General features: G+C 43.6%; 1 protein-coding gene across 1 annotated transcript in view; it reads left to right on the forward strand.

Annotated features, from left to right (window-relative positions):
• The window catches only part of LOC111980612 (netrin-1), a 43,347-nt gene extending 32,201 nt beyond the window's left edge, over nt 1-11,146 (forward strand). The window contains exons 6-7 of the mRNA XM_024011435.3: nt 4,090-4,164; nt 10,221-11,146. Of these exons, the coding sequence (XP_023867203.1) occupies nt 4,090-4,164; nt 10,221-10,540 (395 nt within the window). The 3' untranslated portion in view covers nt 10,541-11,146. The remainder of the gene's footprint in view (nt 1-4,089; nt 4,165-10,220) is intronic.
• The last annotated feature ends 15,780 nt before the right edge of the window (nt 11,147-26,926 follow it).

Below are 26,926 nucleotides of genomic sequence, written 5' to 3' on the forward strand. Positions count from 1 at the left end.
GTGGTATCCACAGGGTATGGCAATTACTAAAGCATAACATAACAAATGTATTGTATTTTAGTACGAGCACAATTCATATCATTCCACAGTTTCTAATTTTATATTTTGGCTTTCAGGGCCACCTCAATAATTGTAGTATTTTAAGGTACCTTCATAATTGTAGGAATTTTAAGGTCACCTTCATTAATTGTTAGTATTTCTAAGGTCACCTTCATAATGTAGTTATTGTAAAGCACCTCTTAATTTAATTGCCCTCAAATAGTATTTTAAGGTACCTTCATAATTGAGTATTTTAAGGGTCACCTTCATATTGTAGTATTTTAAGGCCACCTTCATAATTGTAGTATTTTAAGGCACCTTCATAATTGTAGTATTTTAAGGTCACCTTCATAATTGTAGTATTTTTAGGCCACCTTCATAATTGTAGTATTTTAAGGGCCACCTTCATAATTGTAGTATTTTAAGGTCACCTTCATAATTGAGTAATTTTAAGGGCCACCTTCATAAATTGTAGTACTCTTTAAGGGCCCTTCATATTGTAGGTATTTTTAAGGAACCACCTCATAATTGTAGTATTTAAGGGCACCTTTCATAATGTAATTTTAAGGTCACCTTCCATAATGTAGTATTTTAAGCGTCACCTTTCAACATTGTATATATTTAAGTCACCTTCCATTAATCTGTATTATTTTAAGGTCACCTTCATTAATATAGCATTTTATGACCACTTTCAACTATTGTATATTTTAAGTCCACCTTCACATTGTAGTATTTTAAGGGTCACCTTCCATAATTGCAGTATTTAAGTGGATTCTATGTGCAGGAGATGTTCATCAGGTTTTGTGGTCAGTCTCTCTCCCGAGGCCTCCCATTCTGTATTCTCACTCGAGCCTCCAGCCCATAATCTGATTGCATGCCTCATTTGCACCAGTTTGTTTTCCAATCATCTCTCGCTGCGCTGAGAGGGAAGAGAACCCTTCCCTTGCTCACTTATTTACAACCCTATTGTTGAAATGCACAGCTCTGAGTCTGCGTGCTATAGTGCAACACTGATTTGAAGTGACATACCACTGTAACATTTAGCTCATACTTTCAGTCACTGCTCAGTCCAAGCTTGTGAGGTAGATCCCCTGGCATGCGTRTGAGGAGAAAAAGAGARACCTGGAGCAAAGTATTGGTCTCTAAAACCTGTTGCMTAAGCCAACTTGTTTTTGGTCCAACTTCTACTTAAATGGATACTAGCATGCCAGCAGATWCCCATAGACTTACAGTCATTGCTCTAATGCTAGTTAGCATTGGCTCGCRAAACTGCCTCTAACTTCCTTCTTACTGGACACAGAGACATYATTTGACTCTGGGGAAGTAGAAAAAGGGCCTCATTGCCCAAATCCCRAAGTATTCCTTTAAATTGCCATGCATCTAAAACATATAGGTTCTGTCACTTTTGATCATTAACATGGGACTAACAGTGTGGCTCCACATATTTCACTGAGCTGAATGGCCAACCTGCTACATACGTTGGCGACCAGCTGCAATGGGGTTTGGAGTCTTGTCAGGAACCCCACACAGACACCACCCTCCAAATTAAGAGTGGTGTGGTCCCCAGGGACCMTGGAGAATGGYGGTGGCCCCGCTAGAGAGGCCACACAAAGGGGAMGTTTGTCCTCCCAGCGGGGGCCGGGGCCTTAATGAGAGCTGTGGGTGTGATGGCCAGTCCTGGGATTGTGCTGCTGGGCTAATGGGCAATGCCAGCTATCAAAGGGAGGTACGATGAAGGCCTCCAGGGGCCAGGGGGAGACAAATGGGCCCCCGCCCTAGCCACATTTAAATGGAAATCAGGCGTGGTCGATATGGACTCGTCAAATTATTTTACTTTGGGATTTCCCTTCCCTTTTTCATTTCTACACCAGCCCGAAAGCTGGCAGGCGTTTCACTAGAAATGTTTTCTCCACATACATGCACTCTCTCCCCATCCCCCTGCCTCCGCCCCAATCCGCCTTTTTGGGGGGAGTGCGTTTTTTTCTCGCTCCGCTGTTACCYGGGCAACCTCATTCACACAGAGTATAAAGGGAAAGAAAGGGGAGGACTGGACAGAGGGCTGGAAGAAATAATGAAGTTTGTCCATATTCAGGCAAACTGAAAGGTCCCCTCTTTCCTAACTGCTCCCCCTTTCCCCCTGGCCGACCAGTCCCCCCCATAAAAGAGCATGGGGCTTATTACACTGGGAGGGGGAGCAAAACCAGGAGATGTTYTGGTTCCAACTTGTGTCAGTCAGTGGAAAAGTGGGAACAAACGATTTCCATTTTCTGTTTGGCCTCTCGTCCCAGCCCCATCTCCCCCATTACAAAAGGTGCCTGGCACCCTGACAACACGACGGTCGACGGACATCGATAAAGCCTCTTGGCACGCCTGCGAGCCCAGGTCAACACAGCCTGGTGTCAAAGGGATAGCACCAGACCCGAAAGCAATTAATCATAACTATGAGCTCTTTCTGGCCACTGGTTTGTAACAGGCTCCTCTCAGAGGCCACAGAGAGATCGGCCACAGAGAGATCAACCACAGAGAGATCGGCCACAGAGAGATTGGCCCCGGCCAAAGTGAGAGTATTCTCTTTCTTGCCTCAAGTGGGTTGGATACTGTTTAGGCCCCTGCTAATTTTTGTTAGGCTACTAGCTAATTTCCCTCAGTGACCTCCTTTTGTGAGTGACCTTCCCAACCCTGAGTGCTGACACAATGGATGCCAGGACTCTGACAGGCTAGAGATTCTGTGTGGAGAGGTTGGAGGGAGAGAGTGGGAGTTAGCTGACAATAGGATATGTGTAAAGGCGTCCGCATGCTTCCCATCCTAAACTGTTCCGAACAGTTTTTGCGTATATACTGAGTGTACAAAACCATAGTCTGACCAGTTGAATCCAGGTGAAAGCTATGATCCTTAATTKATGTCACCTGTTAAATCCACTTCAATCAGTTTTTGTGCACTCAGTGTCTYATGACATTTTGTGATGTTTTTGTTTGTTTTGGTCTTCGGCAAGGTTTTTATTCCGGCTGTTCGTGCACACCACATTTTTTCTCAAGGCTATTGCAAGTTCAGTAGCTGTCACAATCGTCGTAATAACATTCAGACCAAAGCGCAGTGTGGAATCAGTTCGACATTTTATTAGAAGTGAACCGCACAAAAAACAAGCGCAAACGACACGTGAAGCTATGGAGTGGTCACAGGCAACTACATATAAACAAGMTCCCACAAAACACAGTGGGGAAATGGCTGCCTAAATATGATCCCCAATCAGAGACAACGATAAACAGCTGCCTCTGATTGGGAACAGTACCAAGCCAACATAGAAATAAAACAACCTAGATTACCCACCCTAGTCACACCCCGACCTAACCAAAATAGAGAATAAAAAGGCTCTCTATGGTCAGGGCGTGACAGTAGCCGAAGTCTACGCCCCTTCGTTGGTCATTGGTCAACAATAGGGATTCTTCAATGAAGTGTTTATCGACATTCAACGATAGATGATTCATTTTCATGCACATTTTGTTCACTTGAGAAATGCTAAACCGAACATCTTAGTTAGATGTAAAATTGTGTGACTCAGATCTTCTCTGCAAAAACGTCAAAATGAATGACAGATTTCTTGAGTTACTATTTTGAGGAAGTGTATACTGGCTACGGCGCCTCAAGATGGACAAACAGYACTATTGCCGTTTTTTCTCATTTTTCAAGCGAAGGTCTTATAAGGGAGTATGTGAGCACACTCGTTCGGTTGGCCTACTAGGCGCCAGCCGAACCGAAGCATGCGGAAGCCTTAAGCCTCCACCAGCTCCACAGGGACACCATAACASCATAACAWGAGACAGTGTACCATAAGTACACTAAAATGGCCTGGCAAWAGATGTAAGCTTTCAATCCCTTACGGTGGGGGTAGAGTGTAGACCCTTGGATGTACCTAAAAGGCATTTATTAGATAACATAATTGAGGTCAGTCCRTAAACCATGGGAGAGAGAGAATAATTCAAATCTAGATGTTTGTGTTATGTTGGCTGTGCTGTAACCTAATCCACCCATTATTTCACTCGCTTCCACAGACTGTGATTCTCACTGCAAGGCATCCAAGGGCAAGCTGAAGATCAACATGAAGAAGTACTGCAAGAAAGACTATGGTGAGTCCACTGTGCAGGAATTATATGCCCAGGCGTCGGCCAGCAGTCAAGGGTCAGATGTATTTATTAATCACAGGCATGCCCACTCCCAAGCCCCTCTCTGTGGCTTATTCATGCTCCCAGGATTCATTGCATCAAAGGGTCTCGGAACTGAGCCCAGGGGACCCCGCTGATGGACAGGCCAGCCAGTATTAGTGAGGAGTGCTGCTTTCTGGGAAATAATGGAATTAAAAAWATATATATATTTCTTGAAGGTTGTGTTACAAAACCAGAGAGCTTTCGACTGTGTTTGGGCAATGACGGTGTAAAGCACATTAACAGATGTATCCAGATGTGTCTTCATCTACCATTCCAGTGTTTAATTGCTATATTGTAATTACTTCGCCACCATGGCCTATTTATTGCTTTAACTCCCTTATCTTGCCTCATTTGCACTCACTATATATAGACTTTTTGTTTTCCTTTTTGTCTACTGTATTATTGACTGTATGTTTGTTTATTCCATGTGTAACTCTGTGTTGTTGTATGTGTCGGACTGCTATGCTTTATCTTGGCCAGGTCGCAGTTGTAAATGAGAACTTGTTCTCAACTAGCCTACCTGGTTAAATAAAGGTGCAATAAAATAAAATAAATAAATCCAGTCCACTTACACTTTGATTAGTTAGCATGGAAAACATATACATATTATTATCTATCATCTGTAAACTAGCCACACAAAACCTATATCTAACATATCCTAACATCCCTGCACTGACATACACTCATTACTATGTGAGATTCACTGGAGGTGGGGGGAGCTGGACAGAGAGAAGAGTGTTTGCTGGGGGCATCGTCACCGCAGGGCCTCTTCTTTTATCACCAAAGATAGAGATCAGTGGCATCAGTGTCTGGGCAGAGAAACAAAGGGAATATTCAACTCTTACCTCTACATCTTGAGCTCATATCAGTTCCTCCACTCCAGCTGAAACTGTCTTCAGAGATAGGTTGTGGGACGAGCCAGCCCCCCTGTTGGTTTGGAGAGCTGCAAAGCTCCGCTCTGCCAGGCTTTAGCTGGAACTATTTGGATTTGTTGTCCCACCTTGACGGATGTGTGTGTGTGTGTGTCTTAGGGGAGTTGTACCTCATAAAGAGAGGGCTCTGAGCTTCAGAGGGCCGCAGAACAAGCTCCCACTGCGTCCTCTCACAGTCCCTYTCAATTACAGCTAACGGACAATTTCCTCTCCCCTTCCACCTCCCTCTAAGCCCTGTGGATCTGCTCACCCTGGCCCCTGTCCATGGTCTAGGGCAATSCCTGCTCTCAGCCGCCAGCCTCAGTRGGGTCCAGTTTTATTGCTCCATGGTGAAAGGCTGGTGCACCCTGGGAGCATGAGGCTCTGGCKSGGAKCTGGCCMTTAGGAATTKTCAGCAAGCCCCATATTAATAAAWTTWGCCAAATCACACAACAAATWTACTCTGTCATCAATGACTCCACAGGAGTTCATCTGCATCTGAAATACTTGTGATCAAATGTGCCATTACATGCACTGTAGATATCACAGCGTTACAGTAAGTTAATAATATGAAAACATTCATGTTCAAGCCAAATACAGGTATTTACATAGCTTGCTTTTTTAGAACGGTTTCACAAATGAAATAACTTCTGTAACTTGAAGCTAAAAGGACATTTGAGTTTGATGATTGATGATGCTGGACTTGTATCATTATATTCTGAATCAGCACCAAATAACAGCACCACTAGATCTAAAAACAGAGCAGAAAGAATGAGAAGGTGGGGGGTAATGTAAGAGAGACAGTAGTAGCAGTAGGAACAGTCCATGGATCATATCATAGGCCTCCTATATAGTGTTTCATTGTGCTGTCCCACCGTGTAGCCTCCATATCTCCATATGGAGAATGATTCCCTCGCCTCTGAGGGTTTTCCATTCCATTAATCACAGTAGTATTATGGTGCAGATCTCCTATCAGCAGATTCATGTCTGCTAACCACCGTACAAATCTCCCCAACCGCAGCAGCAGCAGCACAAACCCTGAGGCACGTCCAGCACTCTGCCAGCATTTGAGAACAGATCGTACTCCCTATAGCCAAATACCCACATAAGTTTCCTTTATAAAAGACAATGCAAGATCTCTTAGACTYCTGGCATGAAACCTAACTGTACAGTAGGCCTATATCATATTGAATATTTTGGTCACCAATTCCTCTGTAGTTATACCCATTAAATTGGTGTTCAAATTGTTAAGCCTTTGATTGATAGAATAGATTTGTTCATACAAGACCGTATCTGCTATAATCAGGGTTTGTGGATAGTTCACCCATATTACAAAATGACACATTGGTTTCCTTACCCTGTAAGCAGTCTATTGACAAGGAATGACTACAATCCATGCTTTGATGTAATTTCCCTGGCACTGTTTTCTACTTTCACTGTTCACATGATAATGTTTTAGCATTTGTGGCACAAATCCCATTCAAGTCAAGTCAACTAAACCAAAGCATGGATTGCTGTGATACCTTGTTAATAGACTGCTTACAGGGTAAGGAAACCACTGTCAGTTTTTTATTTGGGTGAACTATCCATTTAAGACTTAGTTCAGTGTTCTCTCTAATGAAACACATCCAGCTGCATTGGCCACACTGTTCCCCTTCATATCTGTCACATGTCCAAAAGCCAGATCATCAATCATAGTTCATCAATCAAACAGAGCGATACATCAGAGACTTTTAACAACGTTTCAATGCATAAATGGCCAAATGTTCTTCTTTTCTCAATCAATATTGTGCAACACAGAGAGAGACAATAATGTGAGCTCCTTGTTTCAGTTCACCAGAAAACTGATCAGCCATCAGAATCCATTTTTTCATTTATTCAGTCTTGCTAGTCATCCATGAAAAGAACGGACGAATCTATAAATCACAAGACTGATTCATGAAAAGCAGAAGCTTGGTTTTTCAAGAGTTCATCAAAACAGCTGAGTGCAGATGATTCTCCTGTGGCTGAGCTGGGGCTKTATGAAGAGACCATTCCTCAGGGGGCTTTTTCTCTGCCTCAATCTAATTCATTTCTCAGGGCTGTCCCTGGGSCTTTGTGGGGTTCACAGTGTCTCTGTTCTTTGGGGCCACGACCCCCCTGTGTGAGTGGCGCTGCGGGCCTCCCGGGGTCGCGGGAAGAGGCCCCCTGTTTAAACACAGTGGTGCACTCTGCCGGCTCGGAGCATTCCACAGGGCGCAAACAGGTGGTAAATTAGGCYGACGCTGACGGATTGCMACCCCGGAGAGAAAGAAATATGTTGTGTTTATTCATTTTTGTTTTCCATCGCGGCCGTAGCTACGGCGACGGCAGCCACAAAGGGTTATATTCTGGGCTGACACCCCTCCAGCGGGGAGGACAATGAATCAAAGAGCTTTTGCAGACGTTCAGGGCCAGCGGTGAAAGGAAGGGTCACACAACCCCGTCACCCGGCGGTCCCTGTGAGCTCACCCTGGGGGCAGCAGGGCCCAGATCAGTCACTCAGCTGATAACCAGATGGGACAGGGGCCTCAGTATTGAAATTAAACACGCTCTAATTTGATTATAGCCCCCTTGTCGGCGGTGTGTGGGTCAAGCCCCAGCACACTGCTCAGAGAGGGGACCCAGCGGGAGGCTTGGCTGCCATTGTGTTATTAAACCCCTCTCTTTCTCCCTCTTCCTCTCTCTCCCTCTTCCTCTCACTCCCTCCCTCTGTGCTACCCTGCTAAGATGGTCCAAGTAGTACTGATGTACCATATTGTCTGCTAACAGAAAAACAGAAGTTTAGTTTCCTAGATCTCCATTCATGAGCTCAAYTCAACACCMGCCCCATGGGYGCTTTGAACTTCATTGGGTGARAAGCAGGACTGAAGCAATGTGCAGAGGTGTGAGRACTGAGCTGCTTGGTCTTTCCAGCTAACATCCATGATTAGTACTRCATACTTTGGTCCCCTCATGGACTGGAATCTCAGTCCAGTATAACAGTATTTKACTATCTGCTTMGAGAACTACCAATTTCCTGAGCRGCCCATAGAGTGACAGAGGGTTCTGCATTGGTGTCAGACAGCAGAGAGCTGAGTCTGGTCCATTCACCCGGGGAGCTCGYTAGCCAGTCGGTCAGTAAGAGCGACCCAGAGAGAAGAGGGCTATCTCTGCTGGATTCTCACGCTGCTCTTGGATGGGGCTCTGGGAGCAGAACCCGGATAGCTCATGAGGTCGGAACACATTCCGATTCTTCTGGAAGCCTCTCTGTGACTGGGAAGATAAATAGTGGCCCACTCCACCCCCCCCACACACCCTTTATGTGTTTGGATGAAGGAGTAGGCTCCAGCCCAGAGACACATTGTTAATGAATGGCAGGACTGTGAGAGCGTGCTCTACTCAGCCCAACAGGCCTCCTTTCTTCTGAAATTGTGTACAATTTGCTCACACTAGCAGGGCCCCCCTTCCTGTTCTCTTAGAACGTTCCAGGCTGTTATGGGGGACAATCGATGCGGCTCGCAATAGAGAGCGTTGGCATTCAGAGAGAGAGACAAGGAGAGCAAAAAATACTTCCTGTGCTATTTTCAGCCACCTATATTTTTCTAACATTAGTCCACACACAAGTGTGTGTGTGTGTGTATGTGTATGTGTGCACTCGTGTGTCTGCATGTGCATGTATGCATTTGTGTGTGTGTGTGTGTGTGTGTGTGTGTGTGTGTGTGTGTGTGTGTGTGTGTGTGTGTGTGTGTGTTCTGTCTCTTATACACATCTAGATGTGTATAAGAGACAGCGATACGGCTCGCAATAGAGAGCGTTGGCATTCAGAGAGAGAGAGACAAGGAGAAAGAAAATACTTCCTGTGCTATTTTCAGCCACCTATATTTTTCTAACATTAGTCCACACACAAGTACGTGTGTGTATGTGTGTATGTGTCTGCGTTTGCATGTATGCATTTGTGTATGTGTGTGTATTTATTTGTGTGTTTGAAACATTTCACACCATCCACACACTGTTTCCCAAATTGGGTCAATTCAAACAATTGTGAGTGGAAACTATTCAGGTTGGTTCATTTCCCCCCTACTTTAGTCCAATCGTTAATAGCACATTCCCAGCTAAACCACTTCACCTCAAGCACAGATTAGCTCCTACCCCAGTGAGTTCAGTTGCTTCCCCCTTGTTGCGATGACTGAGGCGTTTTTGCAATCAGAGTGATGAAGTAATGGTAGATTTATGTGACAGAGAAATCCATGCAGGGGAGCTGCTGTAAGGGGGGGTTGTATTTCTGCCTGCTCTAAGGGGACAAATTCTTGGGAGAAAGGTTCAATGGCTACCAGGTCCAGGTTGCTCTAGCCCAGGGTTCTTAAGATGTGCAGCGTCCTGCTTAACAGCTGAAAGGCCATTCTATCAAAAGCACAGGAATGGCTTTGCTTCAGAGCTTCTACCTCAAACAGATGTGGTATTTCTTTAGTAAAGGTTGAATGCTGCACTTTCACTGTTGGACTTTCTGAGTTGAACCCAGTATACCCRCCACTTATTTTTCTCCAGGCTTGTCAGTTGAGGAAAGGAAAGCRTTTCTAAGGATACGTYCACAGCAGTCAAACATTACAGCCAGTCTCAGGGAGGTGCTCATTCAAATGTACTCAGCRGGCACCCATTGTCTTTACCCTGGGGAGCACTATGGCAACWGTTGCTGTAATACGGAGCATGCTAGCCAACACAACAAGGAGAGGTCARGGGTCATGKCTGAGGGGAGGGACCAGGGGAACAATYCACACACACTGGGTCAGCAATTCCTGAATCATACTCAAACATTGGAGCAGTTATTGGAGCTATAGTAAAACAGGACATTTACAGCTGAGGGGTCACSCCCAGGCYAGTCTGGACCCCAGGAACAGAAACCCACAGGCTGCTAWGGATTCCCTGCTTAGTTACCCTGTGTKTTATTARGAGGATCTATGTTTTACTGTACATKMACTTTTAACTGGATCTCTTATACTCAAGAGTTGCTTGCTTTATTGTGACATTTTCTTATTCCCCCTTCACTCCTTCTTCTCATTGGTCATCCAGCTGTCCAAGTGCACGTCCTCAAAGGAGACAAGGCAGGGGAGTGGTGGAAGTTTACCGTGAACATCATCTCYGTCTACAAGCAAGGTGAACAACGCATCCGGCGCGGTGACCAGCTCCTGTGGGTGCGTGCCAAGGACGTGGCCTGCAAGTGCCCCAAGATCAAGCTTGGCAGGAAGTACCTGCTGCTGGGCACGGGTGACGACTCCCCCGGGCAGAGTGGCGTGGTGGCGGACAAGGGCAGCCTGCTCATCCCCTGGAAGGACCTGTGGGGCCGGAGACTGAGGAAGTTCCAACAGCGCGACAAGAGGGGCAAGTGTTAAGAGGCGCCAGAGAGGAGAGAAAGAGAGGGGGCTCACCTCGAGTCTGAGGAACACAGGAGGAGGAGAAAGAAAGAGGAAACACCAGAGGGAGAGAGGAAAGAGGGAGAGGTGAAGTGAACAGAGAGAGAGAGAGAAAGTGACTGAGTGCTGCTGCTTTGAGTGGAAGCAAAAAGAGAATATTAGTTTTAGAAACGTTCGTGTGAAGGAGCTCTTTTTACAGTTGTTGTTCTGTTTGTCCTTCAAGGTTTGTTTCGTTGTGGAATTGCAGAGTTTGCACCTAATATTTCAGATAAGTTACTTATTTTTTGTTTTATTTGTGATACCATTATTTTTATATTTCCAGTTCATTTCTACAGAACATCAGAAAAAAATCTACTGTATCACATTTCTGTGTTTAAAGAGGCTCTTTATATATATATATTGTGTAWAGTTGTTTCTAGCAAGCTGAGGTGGCACGGCATGGCTTAAGGGGAATCTCTCTCATGTTTAATGAGTGGCTCCTGCTTGCCAGGCCTTGTCAAGATAAACCGTGTAAACTGCTAAGAGTGTTAACACGTTAAATTGATAATTTAAACTAGGTTTTACTGTGGTTTCAGAATATACTTGTAAAAATGGGAGAAAAAAAACAAAAWCAAGCCAGCTATTGCCAGTTACCTTTCTTCTTTAAGAGCTCCTCATGTGGTTGTTACCTCATTATTACTGCTAACTATGTAATCAAAATGAAAGTGCCATGAAGAAGTTGCTCCTCAGATACTAGCATAGGGAAAGAGTCTGTTAAATGATACATTTCCTTGCCATCCTGACAGTGTGGTTGTGACCTCAGCAAAATAAAAGTAMCAGTAGGCATGATATAATTATACAATATTWTTGTATTTAGACAGCACTCTGTTCTCAACTAGAAGAACTAAAATAGATKAGTTRACCGTGCACTTAATSTTTAGTCCTTTAKTATTCAACAGTATTCAGAACATATAAGATATGTTCAGTGTTTAATGGCACCTTGCAGGATACAAACTAACATACTGTATGGTTTCAGAAAAATCAAAGAACTAATGTATGTCCATTCATGATTGTTCAAACTGAGATCACACATTTGACTGATTATGTGCTGCCTTTGGCCTTTGGTCCCGGAACCTAATGTCCACTGACTCTGTGTCATTGATTGATGCATTTGGTTTGCTATCCTGTTCACGTTTGTTAAAATACGAAGTACTGCTTGAACATTCCTCTGAGCATTGACCTGTTTCTGCTGGTAAAGGACTGATCATGGGGGGGACATTCTGATGTCTTCAACAGTGAATCACCTCATGTGGTTTGATAAGACCTATCAAAATGAACCTACGTTTTGTTAAAATAATAGATGCATGCTGACTACTTAGCTGACTAAGCTAACCAAGTTGTGGATGACAGTATGTACAGTATGTATATGCTGTATAAAGATACATGCATTATGTTGTAAAAGAAAACATGTGGAGTGATGAAATATCACAGGAGTCAAGCTGTGTGATCAACACACTGTGTCAGCATCTGATTCTCACTTCAAACCTTGCAGACATTCCATTTTCAAGACGTTACTTGGTACTCAACAAAAGGGGTGACCGGCTGTTTAAATGTTATATAGCTGTATAGTTTCTTACTATTTTTTGTTAAACATTAACTAGATTTATGTCCATGTGTTATTAACCAGAGTTTTAAATACCATAGGCTTAATAAATGGGTAGACAAATGAATGAGAAAGAGGCAGATTTCTCTTGTTTACAAGTTATGCATACCCAGGAGTATATTTAAGCAGAGAGAGGCTTATCTACAACCTGTAATAAACAGTCCCAAAAATATTTGGGAAATGCATAACACATATAAATGCAAGCAGATGCACACCTGCTCACACACATACCCACACACTTTTTAAAAACATATTTGTATTGACATTTTTATTGCAATCCATTTCAAATGTTCTTGTGCCAGTGCACCCATCTCTGGTTCTTCACATATCAAAGCTGTCAGTGTGTAAAGTTAGACCAGTTTTCCACCTATTTGGAGAATGGTACTCAGTCATGACCAGATATCTGCTACAAAATATATCTGAATGTTGCTTGTGTTCATACTTGGGCTTGTAAATGTTGTTTAGCTCTGTCCATTGCAAAAGTTTGTGTAATGTCCTGTAATGCATACTAATATATTATGTTTATCACAAATGAATATATTTAATGACATATGAAACAATGTGGCTTTTGTTTTTGCCTGTTTTTATTTTTGGTTACTCTTTGCTTTGGATAATAGACGGCTGTAATGAAAAAGTAAAAGTCTGTAGCGATTGAACAGCCTAGTAAATCTGAAATAAAGCTCTGTAAAAGTACTTGTGGACTTTCAACTGTTTCTCATCATCTCATCTGTGTCTCATTGGTAGTTCTGTACTTCAGTGAGTCATTTGGGATTGACATGGGCTAAATGGTGTGGCCCAATAAGACCACAGTCTGTCATTACCCTATGAGACTGCATCAGCCTTTGTCTGTTTTCCTCCTGCAATAACAGTGAATTACAGTTGGGGAAATTAAATTAAACGTTAAGAGTGGTGCAGCGGTCTAAGGCACTATAGACACCCTGGTTCCAGGCTGTATCACAACCGGCCGTGCTCGGGAGTCCCATAGGGCGGCGCACAATTGGCCCAGCGTCGTCCGGGTTTGGCCGGTGTAGGCCGTCATTGTAAACAAGAATTTGTTCTTAACTGACTTGCCTAGTTAAATAAAGGTTAAATAAATATATATAATAATAATCTAAACAGCACCAAGTTCCTAGTTAAAGGTAATTTCAGGTCAGTCAGCACAGAGGGTGACTACAGAAAACAGCAATACTAAGAGTTGTTCACTGAGTAAATGTATTCAACATTTATTAGACATTACCGCCCAAGAGCTCCAGTCATTTACAACAACACAAAGAAGTTAACTCAGCAATTCCTTCTCATCATTGGTTTTAGATCCCTGAACTCTATAATCTTCACAGACAATAAGTACTCGATATTAAGCTGATTATATCACTAAGCTTTTAGTTAATGCGCAGCACAGATGGAACTGTGAGGTGGAGGCATTGTAGTCATTGGATGACATCCTGAACTTCATTCTCAACAACGTGTTCATGGCCAAAAGTAGCCCCGCTTTAACCATCATACAAATTACCCATCCCCAACTCAAGTCCTTAGTTAGTTTTTTGTCTGTTATGGGAGTTTGTAGCAACACTACAGTAGGATTGATTGGTCATAGGCTAGGCCTACTCAAGGGAAACACAATCCAAAATACTCCCAAGGGTCCAACMAAACGCCCCTTTATAAAAGCCTGTGCTCTTCATTAGTGAAAGGGACCACAACCAATAACATGACTGGCCGACATGGCCGTAAAACGATCCCAACTAACAAGCCTTAAAGATGGAGGAGAGAAAGACAGAGGATGAGGTCACTATGGATGAGTGTAAACTCATAATGCTCATTCAGACATAAGATGTGGTGTGTCTGGAGTTGCACAACAAGCCTCTTGCTACTTTCTCTATGTGCTGCTATTGGTTTCTATTGGTTTAACTGGCTGCCAGGATGAATGTTCTTGCTATCCAAGCTCCAGGCCTCCTCCACAAAAACACAGTTCAGTCCTGAACACCCAAAACAACTCTTTCACTTCAGACTAAAACGTTCAGACTGTTTTATGATGTGYTCTCCCTCTATTCACTGTGTAATAGGGAGGGATGGGAAATGAGGTGAAAAGGGATCTGGGTGTGTGTGAGCCTCACTCTCAGTGTGAGAACAGGAGGATCTGGAGCAACACATGGCTCTACTCCAGGATGCAGAGAGAGAGGGCTGTGGAGTGACATTGGGAGGAGGAATGATTTCAGCTCGCATGCAGGCAGTCTCCAGTAAACTGCAGCAGGGTGGGATTCCCGCCTTTAGCCCTGTACATTCCATAAACATCCAGCCCAGGGCCAGGCACACTCCTGCCATTGTTTCCCTGTTAACAGGCTGCAGACTTCTCCAAAAACAAAGGCTTCCGCCAGCACGTCTGACAGGGACCAAACTGACAGCAGGACAGGACAGCCCTGGAATGTGTCCCTATGCCTGCACCCCCCCCCCCCCCACCCCCTCCCACTGGTCTACAACAGCCACTGACAGGAAATGGGGGAGCCTCCCATCACATGACCATCCATGTTTTCAGTTCCCAGTCGGTTGTTTTAGTGCCAGAGGACCGTGTTTTTAAGACCATATTTTTTGTCACAATCAGACCTTCAAATGCTTCAAACTCTGAAATCTCTATTTCGCTCCTTGCTCCTTGGCTTCACTGAAACTTTTGAGGGGCATAGAATTACCATCTGCTTCCCCTTTCTCTGTTACTGTGGAGACAGTGATGTTCGAAGGTAAAATTAAAACAAAGTTCCAAATGAAGCAAAGGACCCCTCCACCTGCTATTAGTAAATTAGAAGGTAGTAGAAATAAGATCTGAGCACATCGCTGTTGAACTTTTCACATCATATCCAGGAATACATTCCCACCCCCATTCTCCTGGTTCACACCTCTTGTGAAGCACCACTTCACTGTTATATTAACTACCACACAACTCTGACTCACATACACACTCCAGCCACCCACCTACACCACCCAACACCATTGCACACCATTCGGAGAATTTGAGATGCAAACCATCGACGGGAATACTATGGGGTTGGGTGGATGGTGAAGGGCTGAGGGGAAGTCTGAGGCTTGGAGAGTGGATTAGTCTGGAGAGAAGAGGTGCCGTGAGAAACTCTGAGACCCAATACAACCAGGGCCCTCAGCAGGCAGTAGGGCCTCTAGCGCCACCATGGTTAATCTGACACTAGTAAAGCCCTTCCTTTCTCCCCCTCTGCTCCACTCCTCTCTTGAGGGGAAGTGACTCTGTGAGGGGAAGTGACTCTGTGAGGGGAAGTGACTCTGTGAGGGGAAGTGACTCTGTGAGGGGAAGTGACTCTGTGAGGGGAAGTGACTCTGTGAGGGGAAGTGACTCTGTGAAACAGAGACTTCATTTAACTTTTTAGAAGAGTGCCTCCACATTTTCTTCGAGAGAAAGCTTTAGGGTGTGTTTAAATCACGTAGAACCAGAGCCATGGGGTTCTGATCCCCTTCTCTCTGAAAAGTAGATGCAATCAGTGCCTTTGTTTCTGGAACACCCCCCGCTCCATCTTCTTAACACTCCGTAAAACCCTTCCAAACAGCCAACCAAACAAAGAACAATATAACCCAATGTTTCCTCAGCAAACATATTTTTCAAGCGTTATTTACTTTAGAACATCTGAGGAGAGGATCATGTCAGTCAGTATGAAGACTGCTATAGGGACCCAATCGCTTTATGATGGTGACGAACACTAATGTCAAATCAAAATGTATTTGTTACATGCTTAGCAAACAACAGGTGTAGACTAACCATAAAATGCTTATGTGCCCTTTCCAACAATGCAGAGAGAAAAATKGAAAAATAATAGAACGATAATAACACAAAAAATAAATACACAATGAATAACGATTACTKGGTTATATACACAGGGTACCATGTGCAGGAGTACGAGGAAATTGAGGTAGATAGCTATGTACATATAGGTAAGGGTAAAGTGACCAGGCAACAGGATAGATAATGCGCAGTATCAGCAGTGTATGTGATGAGTCAAAGTTAGTGCTAAAGGGTGGGTTAATGTAGATAGTCTGGGTAGCTGTTTGGTTAACTATTTAGCAGGCTTATGATTTGGGGGTAGAAGCTGTTTAGGGTCCTGTTGTCCTGTTGTTTCCAGACTTGGTGCATTGGTACCGCTTGTCATGCGGTAGCAGAGAGAACAGTCTATGACTCCGGTGGATGTAGTCTTTGACAATTTTTAGGGCCTTCCTCTGACACCGCCTGGTATAGAGTAGTATAGAGTAGGGCAGTATGTACTGGGCCGTACATACTACCCTTTGTAGTGCCTTGCGGTCGGATGTCAATCAGTTGCCATACCAAACGGTGATGTAGTCAGTCAAGATGCTCTCAATGGTGTAGCTGTAGAACTTTTTGAGGATCTGAGGGCACATGAAAAATATTTTCAACCTCCTGAGGGGGAAGAAGCGTTGTCGTGCCTTCTTCACAACKGTGTTGGGGTGTGTGGACCAATGTTCGCTCAAAGAAATGTCGGCATCTGAGCAAATTCYAGGTCGGCTGAGCGCAAACTTGAACGTTGTGAAAATTCTGTGCAACTTCTAGCGCACATTTATTGTGAACACTGAGGCTGTACCCGCTTAGTTACAGTTATAACAGTGGCCAAGTAGGCTACTGTGGCTATTTGATCATAATGTAGGCCTATCAGAGTGGCCTACCATCAAAAACAATGGAGAAAATGCATCTCATAATATTTTAACATGGAAATAGCTGTTCTATCATTCAGSCTACTGTAGCAGCCAAYGTGTGGTGTTCAATGTAGGCCTACATTCCGTGAGATTTTTGTAAAAAATATGCAGGGCTTGACATTAACCTGTTTATCCACTTGTCCTTCGGACAAGGAGGTGACTGAAAATGTGTTGTTTGATGCAAGAAACCACTTTACAAAATAAAGTAAATTATTATTCCCATAACATTATTACAGAGAATCAGACAAATTATGCTACCCTCTGCCTATTGGCTACTTAGCTTATTTAAGCCTGTCTCAAAATAAAACATTGCCTCTTTAAGACAGAAAACACGCTCTTTACCTGACTCGCTTTTCAAAGATGACTAGAAATGCACATGCTTTGTGCTCTTTTTGGAACCAACCACTCCCCATTGCTGACTATAAATTAGCTATAACTGGGCTCATAACTCACTTACTAGCAAATAATATGAACAAATGAGCACAAATGGCTACATGCAGCTCTCACCTTGATCTCAAAACAAGCACATCTACTTGCGACCACTCATTCTGCAAAAACAGTCCAATTCAAAATGAATGGCACAGATCCATATATGGCAATGGTCGCACCGGTCTGTAGAGTTGTGCCCGTCAATGTAATAGAATCCTAGTCTGGTGTGTTCTGCCTACAAGAAAATCTCTTGCATAGTTTGTTTCGCATACTAAGTCTTGCATAGTTCGTTTTGTTTCGGTATGTATTGGTATGCATTGAAAGTGGCTAATATTGGCAATTCCCACAGTAGAGGGAAAAGTTGATAGTGTTTAGTAAAGGGGAAAACTAGAAAGTTGAGAGAAGAATCTCGTGCTTCTCTGCATGGGCTGATAATTCTTCTGCACGGCAGTCCCAGGGGAGCTGCGCGCCCACGCACAGYTTAGAGGGAACATTGGTGTGGACCATGTTCATTCTTTATTGAAGTGGACACAGAGGAACTCGAAGCTCTTAACCCGCTCCACTACAAACCGGTCGATGTGGATGGGGGCATGCTCGGCCATCCATTTTCTGTAGTCCATGATCAGCTCCTTTGTCTTGCTGACTTTGAGGGAAAGGTTGTTGTCCTGGTGCCACACTGCCAGGTCACTGACATCCTGAGATGATGTCGTTGATGTGAGYCATGACCAGCCTTTCAAAGAATTTCATGTCTACAGATGTGAGTGCTACGGGGCGATAGTCATTTAGACATGTTACCTTGGCATTCAGGGACTATGTTGGTCTGGTTGAAACATATAGGTATTAAAGACATGGTCAGGGAGAGGTTGAAAATGTCAGTGAAGACATTTGCCAGCTGCTCTGAGTATGCGTTCCTGGTAATCCATCTGGCCCTGCTGCCTTGTGAATGTTGACCTGTTTAAAGGTCTTACTCACATCGGCTAMGGAGAGCGAAATCACACAGTCGTCCGGAACAGCTGGTACCACTCATGCATGGTTCAGGGTTGCTTCCCTTGCAGTAGTATCTAACAATTCACACAAATCTAAAAGTAAAAGAATGTAATTAAGAAATATATAAATGTCATTAAGAAATATATAAATATTAGTATGAGAACACTCCATACACTGGAGTTTGTTCTCCAGTGACTGTACATTCGTAAACAGAACAGAGGCTAATGGCAATCAATTTGTTTGGCGACGTAATCTCGTCAGGAGGCTGCCTCGCCTGCCTCTTTTTCTCCTCCACTTCCTCTTTCGAGTCCCGGGGATTAGTACCTGGTAAGCAGAATGTTTAGAGCTGCCGACTCATTGAAGTAGAAATCTTCATCCAAATCGAGGTTAGTGACCGCTGTGCTGATGTCCAGAAGCCGTTTTCGGTCATAGGAAAGGATGGCAGAGAAAGTTAAGATCAGCATAATTTTWTTTWWTTTTTTTAAATAGCGGAATTGGTCGGGAATGTAAAACGGMTGSTATCCACTGTAACGCCATCACAAATACATACATTAAATACATTACGCAAATGTTTTATAGATATCAACTCACAGACATAAAATAAGACTGGCTAGTCTTGTCTCCTTGATGAACTTCTGCACACCCGGTCACGTACACATACAGTAACATGGTTAAGATGCTGCGACACAGTCTACCCTCCAATTCTACAATACAGTAATACGAGTATATTCACCAGTCAATAGTTTAGAAATAATACACATACACAACCTTTCCGGTTTCTATTCTCCAGGCCCTCTTCCATCCCTCAATCGTTCACACCCTTCATTCACAGTGAGGCTTAAGCATGGGAGAATGGGACTCCGTGAAACAGAGAACGAAGCACCTTAATGGAGTCTAAATCGAGGGAGGCCTCAAAGAAGCACTTGATGTCGTCCCTCACACACACAAACTCACACACACACGCACACACACACACATAGCCTCTTGGATTCCAAACGTGTTACACCCTCAGCATTTGACACTAACACCCTCAGACCCCCCTTCACTCACTTAATCACTCTCTCCCCCATCTCCCTCTCTATTTCTCTCTTTCTTTCAACGCCTATGGTTCAAAAGCTGTATTTCTGGCTTAATAGATTGGAGCACAAAGGCTTTTCTTATGCATCTTGGAGAAGCCTCACTAGAGGCCTACATTCCTGCCTGGGTACCCAAGAGCACATAGAGAGGGTTGGTTTTCTTTCTTCTCATGACCATTTCCATACAGGATTAAGCCACTTGGCTTTTGGATGGTGTATACAATATTTTTCAGCCACCCCCTCACGATTCTCAGAGGCCTGAGGTGAATTATGGGTAAGAAAATCAGCTCATAAACTAGCTCTTTTAATGTCTATTCACACACACTGTCAGGGCCAAAGTAGGTATGAGTGGAATAACATCTCAATGGTAGTGAAAGGATCTGCTCAACTAGGAAAGCCTTTCAGCTGTAAACCGCTGTTCTTCTCCACTGTTTAAATAGACTATCCAAGAGGAAACCAAACAAAGCTAGGAAGAAACTATCAACAGTTTTTTGCCACTATTTCGGACACCTGGTTGACGTGAAAATTACATTGACTTTTCTAAACTTTTCTGCTGTGAGCATTCCGAAATAAAACAGGGAAGAGGGTCAGAAAATAGTGGGTGAAATTGGAATGTTCCTGGCCCAGAATCCCCCTCTCTTCWTCAGAATACATTAAWATCCGCAAGTGTTGGCTCAGGCAAAAAATACTCATGGACTAAACAAAGTGCACAGTGACTTTGGGGTCTGGGATCTTCAAATAAACCCTCACTTGGTGTCATGGGGACCAGGAAGTGGAATTAACTGCTATATTAGCTGACCTTCATCTTGTTGTTTCTCCAGACCTGCCTGGCTGGGCCCCATGGTGGCCTGTAACCACGGTCTCCAGGCCCAACAATGTGGGCATTTCCCTCAGCAAAACACAGGCCTGGAGTTTACTGAGCAAACAAGCCGAGCCCTGCCAAATACACTCGCTCCCACATTTCACAATCACTTTTCCCCTTGCCTTTTTTCCCTTTTGCTGTTGCACCACCGAGGAGCCAAAAGAAACCACTGTACAACTCTGGGTATATATGGTGTGAAAGGCCTGAAGATGATACTGAGGTTGATTCATGGCGTAGATTTAGTGAGAGCGAGGTAGACAACCTTATATTCTCAGGGTGACTTGGTATGTTCAGCGCTTCTAGCATGCTTGTAAGCCTCCAAAAGTGCTGCCCTCGATTTCCATAACGTAAATGTGTCACAATACATATTGTTGAGACACTGCTGAAGATATCAGTCTCAGCATCTGGAAAGATGGTCTGTGTGGAGAATTACCTTGTACACATTGAATCACTATGCAATGAAAATGTTAGAAACTGTACCAAGAAAACAATTACAGTATGTTTTAGGGGCATGGGTCTGGTTTTGCCATTACTGTCTGCCTGTAGTTCCTTCCTACTAAAAGCACAGTCAAAGCAAAGTGCTCATAGGATGCTAATAAATCAGGCCTTTTGGTTGTCGGATTAATACAGAAGACATCAAACAGTCACAAAGAATCATAACTGTAACTGCAGAACAGTGGGGAGAACTAGGAAATCRGTCTCCTTTACTACTTGACTGCCTCATGGTCCCTGTAACGAATAGAGCATCAGGTACTGCATTAATTSYTCATGTAAGAGAGAGATTTACCTTAGAAATAGAGTAAAGAGTGCAGAGSTCTGTGGTGACGGWAGGCCTTAAACCTTTTAGCTGAAGAGTCAGCTTGGTGACAAATCAGCAGTCAGGATCAAAGAGGAACAGACACCTCCACTTTGGACATCAGCTCTAATGCAGCTACTCCAAAAATACGGGGTGATGTTCAAATACAAGTTCARCATCGGCATKAAAGCAGCAYTGACATCAAAAGCYAARCATCAATACAACATCAAAAACACCTCTGATGGCAATCTTCCACGGGGTCAGAGAAGGAAGGCTTGGGTCAGACAGGAGGCTTAGCCACGGGGAAGGCCAATTCCAGCCCCCTGCCTTTACTGAGAGCACAACAAACACGTCTCTGGAAAATGACCTTAGACTACCAGGGCACCAGAAACTTTGATCTGCCTGGTTGCCAGATTTGTGAATTCATTTTTAAAAATTTGATACTGTATGTGTGCACTTTAAGGGATCTATTTTTTCTGCCGATAAGGCAGCGATAGTGTCAAACGCACATTAGTTTGTAATTTTGTCACGTAAAAACTGGCGCACTGGCATTTTCCAGCCTGAACACCAGGTTCGGCAGTTTACTTGTCTTATATCAGCTCTCTTAGGCTCAGTTAGGCGGGGTGGAAATATGGTCCCTAAAAACATGATCCACAGTAAAATATCAGGCAGCGCTGATGGGAATATTTAAGACCAACCAAAAGCTGGTTTTATAAAAAAAAAAAAAAAAGAATAATAATAATGTAATTTAACCTTTATTTAACTTACTAGTTTTAGCGGAAACGCAGCCTATCCAGCCGTGATGCACACTGCCCATATTTGCATGAATCAACAGTAGTTCAATGTGCTTTTGGTGCCTGTATATTCCCCATTTCGTTTAATTTGATTAAAACCAAGCATAGCCACCCCTCCTCTCAATTAATGCTTTTTTTGTCTGCCCAATGCAATAGTGAAGTAGTCAAGACTGTCAATAAATGGTTTGGCTCCTGAGACAGCTTGGAAATACATATTTATCACCAAAGCTTTATTAAAATATCAAGTTTGAGAGGAGTAAAACAGTGAGCTGACATTGCCTTTATATCTATGCACAGTAGGCAGGCCCACATTATTTTATCCATGCAGGTCCTGTTTTGGACGTGCGTAAACCCCCTCCATGATGTAGGCTACATGTCCATGCCCATCATGAAATGAGAGATGAGAACCTGGGGCGGCAGGTAGCTTGTGGTTAGAGCATTGGCCCAGTAACTGAAAAGTTGCTGGATCGAATCCCCGAGCTGACAAGATATAATTCAGTGTTCTGAACAAGGCCGTTAACCCACTGTTCCCCGGTAGGCCGTCATTGTAAATAAGAATCTGTTCTTAACTGACTTGCCTAGTTTAATAAAGGTTACGTTCACCGGTGAACCTGGTATTAAGAATTTATCTGTAACCTGTTACAATTTTCCGTTTCATATGTTCAAAACCCAAGACGTCCCTTTAGATGTACTATAACGAAGGCTGGTTCAACAGCAATGCGTGTCTTTTTTAAACTGCCGATTTTATGATATCATTACATTTTATTCACCTTACTGGTATTATGGTGACAATATCCGTGGTTCGCTTGCAATGCAACTTCTGGAGATGTGTGAATGCGATCTGATCTGCAAAATGGTTCCGATTATGTTCATAAAACATAGGCCTATTTGGGAGCAGTATAATGGTGAGTGGACATTCTCCCTTTCTATTTATATTGGATCTGTGTCCAGCTACTGTGAAAAGTTTGGATGGGCGCAAACCATCCATAGTTTGCAATGTTTTATATGCCCATGGGGAGAAACTATGGTGCCTGTAAGTGTGACATAGCCTATTTAAAACAAGTTGTTGCTGTCACGGATCCCCCGGTCCTGCTGCTCATTCCTGCTCATTCCATTCACCAGCTCCTGACTTCTAAGTCACCGGCCTTCTAGGCGTCACTGAACTGGATTCATTACCACCAACCCCGGACTGTCTCATTACGCACACCTGGTTCCCATTCCCCCTGATTAGTATGTGTATATATGTGCCCTCTGTTCCCCATTGTCTTTGTCGATAATTGTCCCATGTCCCTTGGTCTTGTGAGTACCTGTGCTCTGTTGTATCGGCTTTCGTGCGACATGCTATTGCACACTTGTTATTACGGGTCTCGTTCAGTGTATTATTTAGAGGTTTACACCTCGCTCTTTTGTTTGGGTAACATCCCTGTTATATACACACACACACACACACACTTGAAGTCTGAAGTTTACATACACTTAGGTTAGAGTCATTAACTCTTTCTTCAACCACTCCACACATTTCTTGTTAACAAACTATAGTTTTGGCGTGTCAGTCAGGACATCTACTTCGTGCATGACACAAGTCATTTTTCCAACAATTGTTTTTCAGACAGATTATTTCACTTAATTCACTGTATCACAATTCCAGTGGGTCAGAAGTTTACATGCACTAAGTTTTAAACAGCGTGGAAATTCCAGAAAAGGATGTCATGGCTTTAGAAGCTTCTGATAGGCTAATTAACAACATTTGAGTCAATTGGAGGTGTACCTGTGGATGTATTTCAAGGCCTACCTTCAAACTCCGTGCCTCTTGCTTGATGTCATGGGAAAATCAAAAGAAATCAGACAAGACCTCAGAAAAAAATGGTAGACCTCCACAAGTCTGGTTCATCCCTGGGAACAATTTCCAAACGCCTGAAGGTACCACGTTCATCTGTACAAACAATAGTACACAAGTATAAACACCGTGGGACCACCAGCCGTCATACCGCTCAGGAAGGAGACGAGATGAACGTACTTTGGTGCGAAAAGTGCAAATCAATCCCAGAACAACAGCAAAGGATCTTGTGAAGATGCTGGAGGAAACAAGTACAAAATTATCTATATCCACAGTAAAATGAGTCCTATATCGACATAACCCGAAAGGCCGCTCAGCAAGGAAGAAGCCACTGCTTCAAAACCGCCATAAAAAAAAGCCAGACCATGGTTTGCAACCTGCACATGGGGACAAAGATCATACTTTTTGGAGAAATGTCCTCTGGTCTGATGAAACAAAAATAGAACTGTTTGGCCATAATGACCATCGTTATGTTTGTAGGAAAAAGGGGGAGGATTGCAAGCCGAAGAACACCATCCCAACTGTGAAGCACAGGAGTGGCAGCATCATGTTGTGGGGGTGCTTTGCTGCAGGAGGGACTGGTGCACTTCACAAAATAGATGGCATCATGAGGGAAATGATGTGGATATATTGAAGCAACATCTCAAGACATCAGTCAGGAAGTTAAAGCTTGGTCGCAAATGGGTCTTCCAAATGGACAATGACCCCAAGCATACTTCCAAAGTTGTGGCAAAATGGCTTAAGGACAACAAAGTCAAGGTATTGGAGTGGCCATCGCAAAGCCCTGACCTCAATCCTATAGAACATTTGTGGGCAGAACTGAAAAAGCGTGTGTGAGCAAGGAGCCCTACAAACCTGACTCAGTTACACCAGCTCTGCCAGGAGGAATGGGCCAAAATTCACCCAACTTATTGTGGAAGGCTACCTGAAACATTTGACCTAAGTTACATTTAAAGGCAATGCTACCACACACTCAATTAGTATATGTACATATCTGACACACTGGGAATGTGATGAAATAAATAAAAGCTGAAATAAATCACTCTAATATTATTCTGAMATTTCACATTCTTAAAATAAAGTGATGATCCTAACTGACCAAAGACAGGGAATTTTTACTAGGCTTAAATGTCAGGAATTGTGAAACTGAGTTAAAATATATTTGGCTAAGGTGTATGTAAACTTCTGACTTCAACTGTGTGTGTGTGTGTGTGTGTGTGTGTATATATATATAATATACACACTCACGTGTTTGTTTTGGGCTTTGTCGTTGTCATGACGTACTATATTTTGGGTGGAGAAATAAAAAACCCTATTATGTATTCCTGCACCTGTCTCCTATCATTATACAGCGTGACAGTTGCTTCGTTTTTGTTTAGAATTTCATTCGAATTATTAGTTCACTTTTCAGGCCTTATCAACAATTGAATCTTGTTTATTGACAATGTTTGGTATGTCCATGCTCAGCCATAATACAATTTACAGTAGGCCTAGCCCCTATATCAGTTTGAATGCTTTTGAAGCCATGCAATTACTTAGAACAATGTGGAATGCTAGTTAACATATTTAGCAAAGATAGGTCTAAATTTTGTTATTTGTTTCTGTAAGCCATTTAACTATAACATAGTAACATTAGAATTGGAGTTGATTCCAAGGCAATACATAAGACTGTAAAAACACAATTTGAAGCAACCAAATATTTCGACCATGGATCACGTTCTGATTGGCCAGTGAGGAGCCAAGCCTACACACACCCACAACTTGTCTATTCATCAAAACCCAGCCATTTTGCACCAATGCCAGCAAGTGTGCAAAAATAAATCTGACACACCCCTGAACCTAGAGTTAACTCCAGCGCTTAGATTTACCATTGCGTTAGGTTTGTTAAAATAGAGCCCTAAGAGTAATGTTTTTGTTGTATTTACTAGTAAAAATAAACATGTTTCATGTGTTCCTGAAGTATTAAAGCAGTGTGAATATAAACTCAGCAAAAAAAGAAACGTTCTCTCACTGTCAACTGCGTTTATTTTCAGCAAACTTAACATGTGTAAATATTTGTATGAACATAAGATTCAACAACAGACATAAACTGRACATGTTCCACAGACATGTGACTAACATAAATTGAATAATGTGTCCCTGAACAAAGGGGGGGGGTCAAAATCAAAACAACAGTCAGTATCTGGTGTGGCCACCAGCTCAATCGGATTGAGATCCGGGCTCTTCGCTGGCCATGGCAGAACACTGACATTCCTGTCTTGCAGGAAATCMCGCACAGAACGAGCAGTATGGCTGGTGGCATTGTCATGCTGGARGGTCATGTCAGGATGAGCCTGCAGGAAGGGTACCGCATGAGGGAGGAGGATGTCTTCCCTGTAACGCACAGCGTTGAGATGCCTGCAATGACAACAAGCTCAGTCCGATGATGCTGTGACACACCGCCCCCAGACCATGACGGACCCTCCACCTCCAAATCGATCTCGCTCCAGAGTACAGGCCTCGGTGTAATGCTTATTCCTTCGAGAGATAAACGCAAATCCGACCATCACTCCTGGTGAGACAAAACCGTGAATCTGGTCCAGCGACGGTGGGTTTGTGCCCATAGGCGATGTTGTTGCTGGTGATGTCTGGTGAGGACCTGCCTTACAAGCCCTCAGTCCAGGCCTACAAGCCCTCAGTCCAGCCTCTCTCGGCCTATTGCGGACAGTCTGAGAACTGATGGAGGGATTGTGCGTTCCTGGTGTAACTCGGGCAGTTGTTGTTGCCATCCTGTACCTGTCCCGCAGTTGTGATGTTTGGATGTACCGATCCTGTGCAGGTGTTGCTACATGTGGTCTGCCACTGCGAGGATGATCAGCTGTCCGTCCTGTCTCCCTGTAGCGCTGTCTTAGGCATCTCACAGTACGGACATTGCAATTTATTGCCCTGGCCGCAACTGCAGTCCTAATGCCTCCTTGCAGCATGCCTAAGGCACGTTCACGCAGATGAGCAGGGACCCTCAGCATCTTTCATTTGGTGTTTTTCAGAGTCAGTAGAAAGGCTTCTTTAGTGTCCTAAGTGTTCATAACTATTACTTGAATTGTCTATCGTCTATAAGCTGTTAGTGTCTTAACGACCATTCCACAGGTGCATGTTCTTTAAAACTTCTTTGGGACTGGGGGGCAGTATTGAGTAGCTTGGATAATAAGGTGCCCAGAGTAAACTGCCTGCTACTCAGGCCCAA

Source organism: Salvelinus sp. IW2-2015, linkage group LG20 (genome assembly GCF_002910315.2).
Source record: "Salvelinus sp. IW2-2015 linkage group LG20, ASM291031v2, whole genome shotgun sequence".
Taxonomy (NCBI): domain Eukaryota; kingdom Metazoa; phylum Chordata; class Actinopteri; order Salmoniformes; family Salmonidae; genus Salvelinus; species Salvelinus sp. IW2-2015.